The sequence below is a fragment of the Cupressus sempervirens genome, chromosome 4 (genome assembly GCF_028749045.1).
Source record: "Cupressus sempervirens isolate cs-2001-9-10 chromosome 4, ASM2874904v1, whole genome shotgun sequence".
NCBI classification, from domain to species: Eukaryota; Viridiplantae; Streptophyta; class Pinopsida; order Cupressales; family Cupressaceae; genus Cupressus; species Cupressus sempervirens.
Genome location: NC_143121.1, coordinates 99906761 through 99916762, shown reverse-complemented (window position 1 = coordinate 99916762; position 10002 = coordinate 99906761). Strand labels below are relative to the sequence as shown.

Below are 10002 nucleotides of genomic sequence, written 5' to 3'. Positions count from 1 at the left end.
GTTACAATAGTTGGAAATTTTATTGCCTAATTAAATGTGAGATAATGTCATAAGGATTATAAAGATCTCTCTCTCTCTCTCTCTCTCTCTCTCTCTCGCATAGATAAATATGATTATTGAAGGGAAATTATTCTACTTGATTCTAGTGGGATGATTAATATACACACACACACACACACACACACACACACACACACACACACACACACACACACACACACACACACACACACACACACACACACACACACACACACACACGTCCATTATTGTAAGGGATTCAAGTATGTAAGACTTTGTCTTGGTTTGAAAGAGTAAGAATTTTATGTTATTTGTGTTGGCATTTTTATGGCATATGGATTATTATAAAACTATATTTTTGGTATGATTTTCATTACAATTTACAAGATTACAAGTGTTACTATTTAGTAAGTGGATACATTGGTTATATATTTTATCATGTGTTTGTATGTGAATGAATCCTCTCTGGTCTAATGTGATGATTGATGTAGACAAGGCTATTACTAATATTTCCTCTTTTGAATAGGATTCATGAATGTAATGCTTCATCTTGGTAACGAGTAAGAAATTTCTCATGTATATAGTCACAAAAAATATATTTAGGGATAAACTATTTCGAACATACATATTAATTATAGACATATTAGTGAAACTATTAAAATTAGTTGATGCATAAGAATACACATAATTTAGGTAGTACTAACAAGCACACTTATAAACTTTATTGACATTTCATTGAACACAAACACTAAAAATGCAGTTGTCATTACAACCCTAACTTCTTTAATAATACCCTCCTTAGAAAAAAAACCATTGGCTTCATTTTTTCAATTTTAAATAGAGACTTGGACTACTTACCTCTAGTAAGAGACAAGCCAACATAGGCAAGCAATAGTTGAGCAAAGATATTGTGGGAAAAATTCAAAATTGTGGTAACCTTAGATAAAATATTTAGACAAGATGGAGAATATATTAAGCAAAAGAAAATACGTCAACTATTTGACAAACCTTAGAGAAGCAAATCCTAGAATTGATGATTGGAAATTGCTAATGTCAAGAACAAAATTAAAATTTTCTACACAAATCAATGATGATTTTGACAAAAATGTTCATTTGTTCTCTATAGATGATAATGTTCAAAATCATAACAAGGAAAAATTACATCCTCTTCAACTACCCATAGTACGTGGTATTGTCATAAGAGTTGGAAATACCAATTTATTTGAGGGAAGTTCTCATGATTATCTTGACATGCAATTATTGATTAGTAAGAATGGAAGAGTGACGTTAACATCAAATCTTTGGATAGAAGCATGTCTTGTAAATGGTTCTTTAGGATATATTCAAAATATTGTTAAGTTTGATAGTTATTTTGGATTACCATTTGATAATCAAAATCCATAAATAGTTCCTATTATTACAAGACAAAAGGTTTTTATAGTAAAATACCATAAAGATTAGCTTGGGCATTGACAATACACAAATCACAAGGTTTGACACTAAAAAAAGCAACTATTGATATAAGACTGATTGAAAGAGGAGGAATGACATTTGTTGCCATATCTTGTGTAAACTCTTTTGAAGGACTAAGAATAATGCCACCTTCACATATGATTGATATGAAAAAATGAAGAATGGAAAATAAATTGCTAAGCGAAAAGACGAAGCAAATCAATTAAAATATTTTGAAATTATAAGTTGATGTACTATTTTTTGACAAATTTAAAAATCTCTTATCTTCAATTTAAAATGTATCTACCTTATTTTATGATAAATCTAAAATATGTGTTATTGTAAACTTTAATTTTTAATCAATTTATTTTGTGAGAAACATTTAATTCATGATTGATTATTTTTAAACAACTAAATTCAATATTAGCTATGATATTTATGTTTCAAAGATCTATTTATGCTAATATTTGTTAATTGTACCTTAAAAAATACAACATTTAACAACATATAATCTATTCCATATGTAAAACTAAGAAAATCTTACATCAACAATATAAATAAAATTAAGAGGGGTTAAATCTCAAATAACTTAGGAAAATAAAATGACTTTATGAACCTATAATTTTAAAAAGTGATCTATCTAATCTTACTTATAATTCTATTCCTTTATTTAAATAAGAAACAATGTTTAGATGCAATTCTAAATTACTTTAATTAAACACTGAAGATAATGCAAAGGTAAATTGTATTGGACTATTTCCTTAATCCTAGATTAGCCTAACTTAAAAAGAGCATTGTTAATTTAATGCTCTATAGTGAATGGAACCATACACAAGTTTATATGAATTGAACAATTAATCTATATCAAGTGGAATTAACAACTTAAACAAAATAGAATCAAAATCCTCAACACATGCAAAAGTTGATTTTAATACTAAATCAAATCATCCCCTATACCTAAATGGAACCATATACGAGTTCATTTAAATTGAACATTTTAACTATATCAAGTTGAATCAACAACTTCAACAAAATAGAATCAAAATCCTCAACTATGTAGAAGTTGAATTTAATAGTAAATTAAATTATTCCCTATACCTAGCACAATTTTACCCTAGACATATTTTGAACTTTCAATGGAATTGAGCAATTACCATAAGAAAAATTTTACGGCACAAAATTATAAACACAATCATAATGTAAATTATATTTAATCCATACCTTGACAAAACTAAAGTAAATTAATCCATAAGAATAAATAAATTAATATTGAAAATTAAATATAGATAATTAATTTTTCCTTTCATTATGACATGCCATTCCTAATAGATAATTTCTAATATATTTATATATATAAAAGCTAGTAAATATTAATATTTAACCTTTGTCTAATTTCATTTATCTACCATTAATTGGATATAAGGCAAGCTCTCTAATTTTTCCATCAATTTAAAACGTATGGTGAACTGTTTTGGTTGAATTTTTTTAAGGAAACGCCCAATCTACCGAAGCATTATTCACCAAAAGTTGCATTTTCAATAGTGGACAAACAATCATTTGTGTGTTGTCCATCTGAGTACAAATGAATGAGAAAAAAAGACATCAATAGGAGGATACATCAAAAAGCTGTTGTAAGATATTGAAGGTAATAACTAAAATAAAAACAATAGGTTTCAATCCCAATTGCGCTCACTGTATGAGCAGGCATTCATTTGTTTCACATGGCCGTCGTCAGTAGACGTTTGATGAACAGCTCTTTTGCAACACCTTTGGTCAGGTGTATTTGTCATTATTGTATCTTATTTCGACATTCGCTTGATATTTTTTTGGATGTCTATTAACAGTTCTATTTTGTAATGTTTCTTACATAAAAAAGATTTCATTACAATTTTGTTTTCTTTAAATATTTTTTTAAAACTCTTGTTTTCTTTATATATATTTTTTCACTACAATTCTTTTTTCCTTTAAGCCATTGAAAGCTGCTCGTGCTTATATCCTGCCTACCATTCAAACCTGCCTGCAACTAACAAACAGATATTCTTGACGTCCACCGACAATGGAGGCAAAGAAGGAAAATGAGATGATGTGATAGTTCTGGAATCTGTAATTTCTCCGTTTTGTCATTTCTATTTTGGCCTTTGTTTTCTCATTTATATTCTGGCTACATCCGCTAGTCAAGAGAGCGAACCTTTATTCAGTCATTTTCATGTTCCCACCTACCATGATATTTCTGTATATATTTAGGCAATAAAATATTCCTATAGAAATATTAGAATCTTCTTCTATTTTCACTAAGCAGCTATTTTTAGCAAATAAAAATAAGCGTAGATAAGCACCTAAAAATAAGCGTAGATAAGAAGATGCTTATTGAAAATTATGGCACATGGCTTCTTAAAAAAGATAAAAGAAACAGTTAAAAAATAGAGACGAACAATTGAACTTCACATCCAAGAGTGCTGTAAACTTATCTATAAAGTATTATCTGAAATCAGTGCGCTTGGTTGAAAGTCAATTAGCTGTACTGCATCAAGAATGGCGGAAGGAGATGAGAGACAGCTGAGAGTAGTCATGTTGCCCTGGCTCGCCCACGGTCACATTACTCCTTTCCTTGAGCTCGCCAAAGGCCTTGCAACTCATGGCCTCCAAATCTTCTTCGTCTCAACACCGCTGAACATTGAGCGAATTAAGCCCCATGTGTTGGATTCGGCGGGGAAGATAGAGCTGGTGGAGCTGGCGATGCCCTACGTGGAGGGGCTGCCAGCTGGCGTGGAGTCCTCCGCAGACGCTGCGAAGAGAGGAGAATCAGCAGTGTTGTTGCCTCTACTAACTGCTGCCATGGATCTCTTGCAGGAGCCGTTCGAAGCGCTGTTGCGACAGCTGTCACCGAACGTGGTGATCCACGATTTTGTGCAGCACTGGGCTCCTCGAGTGGCTAATCCAATTCCCACGATATTGTTCGTGATAATAGGAATGGCCGCCTTCAGCTTTGCGGAAGCTCAGCTGGACATCTCACCGGAAAACCCAACAGCCCAGGATCTGACTTCCTCGCCGCCCGGATTTCCTTCGTCGGTTATTAAGCGCCGGTTGTTTGAAGGTGAGAGAGCCGTGGTGTTGTATGAGAAGCCTGCAAATGGGCTTAGGGTCACTGAGCGGGCCAGCATCTGCGTGCGGGAGAGTCGGGCGGTTGCATGCAACACGTGTATGGAGTTGGAAGGTGTGTACGTAGAGTTTATGCACAGCCTCAGAAAGCGGCAAGTTCTGCCTGTTGGAATACTCATGCCTAAACTCCCGCCGGTTCCCTCGGATGACATTTGCTTGCAGTGGCTCGATAGGCAACCGGCTGGTTCGGTAGTCTTGTTGGCTTTTGGTAGCGAGTACGTTCTAACTCAGCAACAGCTCGCCGCCATTTCGATGGGTCTGCTGGAGAGCAGCGTATCATTCCTCTGGATTCTGCCTGCCGGAAATGAGTCGCTGCAAGGTTTCCAACATCAGACCACGGTAATGTAGGCATCATCTTTTTTTGAACATTATAATATTCAGTTGGTTTGCGAGATTTTATTTGGTTGTTGGAATAGAATAGGAAATTAGGAATATGTTTTTTTGAGTCAATTAAAGTAGGGAATATGAATAGATATTCTTATTTTGCCTTTAAAATAAGTTCATATTCATTCCAAAAAATTGTTGTTATTGAAATAATCATTCTTATTTTCAATATACATTCATATTTTCAATTCTTATGCCTACAGCTAAACAGGCATCAGCTGTAATGTAGGCATCATCTTTCTTTCAAACATTATAATTGAACATTGTAATGTCTTGTTGGTTGGTGAGATGATTTCTGGATCAGCTGCAATCTAAGCATGAGACATATTTATCAAAACCAAATAAAGGTATGTTGTATTTGAATACCACTTCTAATTGTTTGATGTATTTTACAGGGAAAGGGATTGGTGGTGAGAAGGTGGGCTCCACAATTACACATTTTGAATCATCCTTCTATAGGTGCATTTTTAACTCATTGTGGGTGGAATTCAATGACAGAAGGGTTAAGGTTTGGGGTGCCACTAATAACCCTTCCAATGCAGTACGACCAAGGACTAAATGCAAAACTTGCGCAAGAAATTAATGTGGGAGTGGAAGTGAGAAGAAATGAAGACGATGGCTCTTTTACTAAAGAGGATATTAGTGAAGCAATTAGAATGTTAATGACAGAAGGCATGGAAATCAAATCTAATGCCACAAAGATGAGTAACATGTTGACTAACAATAATTTTCAAGTTAGTGAAGGAAACATGAGGAACTTTGTTGCCATGCTTAGAACCTTGAACAAATAATTAGGCTACCGAACCTAAATTTAGCTCTATTATCTCTGTATTTAAGAAATTATGAGTTCCATAGTGTTGTGGCCTAGTGTCTTTATGCTTTATATAATTTACTATGTGCTATATTATTATAGTGTTTATTTTTGGTATGATTGAAGTTACACTTCACAAGATTACAAGTGTTACTATTTCATAAGTGGTTAGATATGTTATCATGTGTTTGTATGTGAAAGAATCCTCTCTAGTCCAATGCGATGATTGATGTATACAAGGCTATGTATAATATTTCCTTTTTTGAATAGGATTCATGAATGTAATGCTTCATCTCGGTAACACATAAGGATTTTCTCATGTATGAATGCATTGGTGCTTTCATGGTACATGACATCTTTTATATGCTTATATACAATCATAAAAAAATAATATAAGGATAAACTATGTCTATCACACATATTAATTATAAACATATTAATAAAACTATTAAAATTAGTTGATGCATAAGAATACTCATAATTTAGGTAATACTAACTAGCATGCTTATAAATTTTATTTCAACATTTTTTTTTTGATGAATAGTCCCTTTCTATTAATAAATTATTATACTAGTTATAAATTCAGAAAAAAAGGGGTCGGGGGATAAAAGATCACCCCACGAAAGTTCACATGGCCAAAGCCAGAATCAACAACTATTCATGAAAAAAAAATATAGGCAGCTACCTCAAGCTTCCAGACTAGTGTTGGTCAAGGGAGTGAATCATCACGATCATTATAACCCCAAGAATCCATAGGATTGGCAGGAAGATTAGGAACATTCCAACCATCAACAACATCATCATCAACTTTTTCTTTGTCTTACTCCTCCACCCACAATGGAGAAATAATTAGATCCAGGTCGGGGAAAGACCACTTGGAGCCACTAGAGCCAAGAGAAGAAACAGGAGGGGGAGCCACAGAAAGGAGGGCTAGCCAGAGCTATGATGAGGAAAAGAAGCTAAGCGATGTCACCAACCAACATTGCCACCACTAGGAGAGTGGTGGCGGGGATCCTGTGAGCATGATGAATGTAAGTGGTGAGAAGAACAACTGTGACCCCAATGATAGCCCCAGGGTGGAGTGTGGTCAACCTACGAGTGAGGAGAAATTCTAGCAACTATGCAAGGCATGTTACCCTAATGATTGTGTAATTCCTGAAGGTGGGTCACCTCCAATGCCACCTTCTTGGCTTGCACCTAATTTTGCAACATGACATTATTACAAATGCATTCCTTAGTGTAAATAGAAACATTGATATCAAGAAAGTTGTGAGTGAAAAGAACACCATTCCTATCCTTCCACAAAGTAAACAAAATCCCCATCCTAAAAGTATGCAAGATTTGTCAAATTCCCTAGGAATCCTAGGGAATCACCTAGAAGAATCATGTTCCAAGAAAAGGATTTTGGCCTAAAGGGCCCAAAAAAATTATTTATCCAGTGACAATAATTATGAGCACACCTGTAGAACCAAAAAATATTCAAAAAAATGACTCAAGATGCCCACAAAAAGGACACAGAGTATCCAAGACACCTATATGCTTGAGTTGCAGCCCAAGGGGAAGCCCTTGAAACAACAAGTACAAGGAACAATGGGCAATCTTAGGCTAAGTGATAACACTCCAAATAGTACCAAATTACACCCTCTAATGATAAGGAGAGACTAAAGATCCCAGTGGTAGTTGAGAGTATCCACCAAAGGCAGATGGGTAGAAAGCCACTGATATCCTAAGCTAGGCTTGTAACTGGTGAAGGGCATGGTAGTATACCACTTCTAGTCTTTCTACCAAGGTCGTACAAACTAGATTCCCACCTTGTGAATCAAATGATCTAGAATGATAGAGAGTAGAAGATCAAAAGTCTATGGATTTTGGATGAGAAAGATGGAACTAGACCAGCATATCCTCCTAAGATTGTAGACTCATAAAGATCTTCAAAAATAAAGGTCCTTAGGAGCCTTGATGTTGTGTTTAAAAAAGTGTAGAGCATTGGTGCCTTGAGTCTTGGCCAAAGGAGCACCTAGAATGACAAACAATGGGGATCACCAAAAGGTTCTACTAATTCAAAGAAAGCCCATCACGAAGCCAAGGCTTCACAACTTCCCAAGCTTTCCAAATTCTCTTGATAAAAAAAGAGCCGTCAATGTGAATAGGTTCCCACATGATGAGAAGGGTTTGAAGACCAGTCCACTTCCACATAGGCTTGTTAACAGAAAATACAGAAGAGATATAGTGCTAGACCAATAATTTCCAAGCTTCATCACCAGTGAGAGCATGAATAATCCATTTAGCACAAAGAGTGAGTCCTTGCTTGTAGGTGGAAAGTAGGCCAAGACTTGTAGACTCTTTGGGGAGACATACAAATTTCTAGGCAACCCTGTGAAAGCCATGATGATCAGAACTAGAAGCCCAAAGAAAGTCAAGGAGAAAATATCCTAGCTCGAGGGAAGAGGCTTTAGAAGGAGCCCAACAAGAGAAGTAATACAAATGAGTAGCTGCCAACACCTTCGAGCAAATCTAGAATTCCCCTACAAGAGAAAGGGGTTTAGTAATCCAGTAATCAATATTTTTAATCACTCTAAACCCATCTTTAGGATTTAGATATGATTTTTCAATTTGTTTACAGGGTTATTTGTAAGTTTGTGGAGTTTAAAGTTGTTTTGGGTAAAACGACTACTAGGATTGAGCCTTGTTTAGGCCTCCTAGTGTAACTTGTGATTTTGGTGTAGTAAGAAATCCTAGACCTATTAGTTGGCCAAGAATCTTTGTGGAATACTAGGGAATGATGTATTAGGGTGTATGGTAGTTTAAGATCCTGGAGTTTGTACATGAAGTGAGGTGTCTAGGTGGATTTTTGCTTTGGGAAAGGTGTTAGGCTACTTGGAAGATAGGGTGAGTTCGAGAGGATGAAGTTGGGGTGTGTGTAAGACCATTTCACCTCTGCCCTAGTCTTGAGTTGGTATCTAGCAAGGGATATTGGGATATCATTAGAGTGTCTTCCTCTTACTTGCATCGTAAGTGGTATTAGATCTCAGCTTGGAGCTTGTAGTTTGGATGATTGCACCCAATCATTATTCTACATTAGGGATAAACAAAGTGGTGACAAATGTGAAATTCTCCATGAAACTCCAAGAGCAAAAAGATGAGAATTAGAAGTTGAAGGATAGATTATTGTAGTTGGAAAGAAAGATAATAGTAGTGGAGAGAGCTATTGAGAAGATTAAGGAAGACCTCAATAAAGGTGAAGAAGAGACATATGAAGAAGAAGAACAATATGTTGATGATGAGTATAACCACATGCCTGTAGATTAGGTAGAATTTTTAAAGGTTCTAGAGACTTTTGGGAATGAATCAATTGATACTCCCATTTTTGGAGGGAAGATGGACCTTAATGCTATTATGAATTGGATGGAGGCTCTTGAGAGTCACTTTACATTCCATGGAATATTAGAAGGGAAGAAGGTGAGGCAAGCTTAATCAAGGATGAAAGGGGCAATTCTTACCTAGTGGAATTTTATTCACAAGGAGGGAGTCAAAGAAAGAAAGAACAAAATTACCTCTTGGAAGGTAGTGTCTAACATGATCAGAGATACCTATATCCCAAAAGCCTATGAAGTCTAGTTGCAGATGGGGAGGAAAAACCTAAGGCAAAAAGAGTGGACTATAAGTGCATATACATAAGAGTTGCATAGGCTCTACATCAGGTAAAGGATGGTGAAGCTAGATAGTGTGAAGGTGGTGAGATATCTGATTGGTTTGAGTTATAACATTCAAGAGGAAGTTTCCATCCTATGCCCCAACACAATAGAAAAGTAATTCTAGTTAGCAGTAAAGGTGGAAGAGAAGATAAAGAGGAGACAAGAAAGTTATAGTAGAGGTAGAAGAGGAAGAACTAATCAGCAAAGGGGAATAGGAAATTTTCAAAGGAGACCAAGAGACAATTAGCAAAGTGGTGAAAGTAGTAGCAGACGTGAAAGTTCACAAAGAGGAAACCAAAGATTCAGAAAGTAGAGGGGGCATTTAATAGAGGTAGAGGTATGCAAGGTGGACAATATAGGGGTCATAGAACCATCAAGTGTTACTTATGTGGGCAACCAAGGCACACAATGGCTCAATCTCAACTCAAGGACATGAATTCCTCTAATCAGAATAGAGATAGGAGAAATCAGTTAGTAAGG

General features: G+C 35.4%; 1 protein-coding gene across 1 annotated transcript; it reads left to right on the top strand.

The window, feature by feature from the left end:
• Nucleotides 1-3869: 3869 nt before the first annotated feature.
• On the top strand, nt 3870-5966 carry LOC149560128 (UDP-glycosyltransferase 91C1-like). Its single transcript, XM_089824516.1, has 2 exons — nt 3870-4971; nt 5412-5966. The coding sequence occupies exons 1-2, from the start codon at nt 4006-4008 to the stop codon at nt 5805-5807; spliced, it is 1362 nt and encodes a 453-aa protein (XP_089680642.1). The 5' UTR covers nt 3870-4005; the 3' UTR covers nt 5808-5966.
• The last annotated feature ends 4036 nt before the right edge of the window (nt 5967-10002 follow it).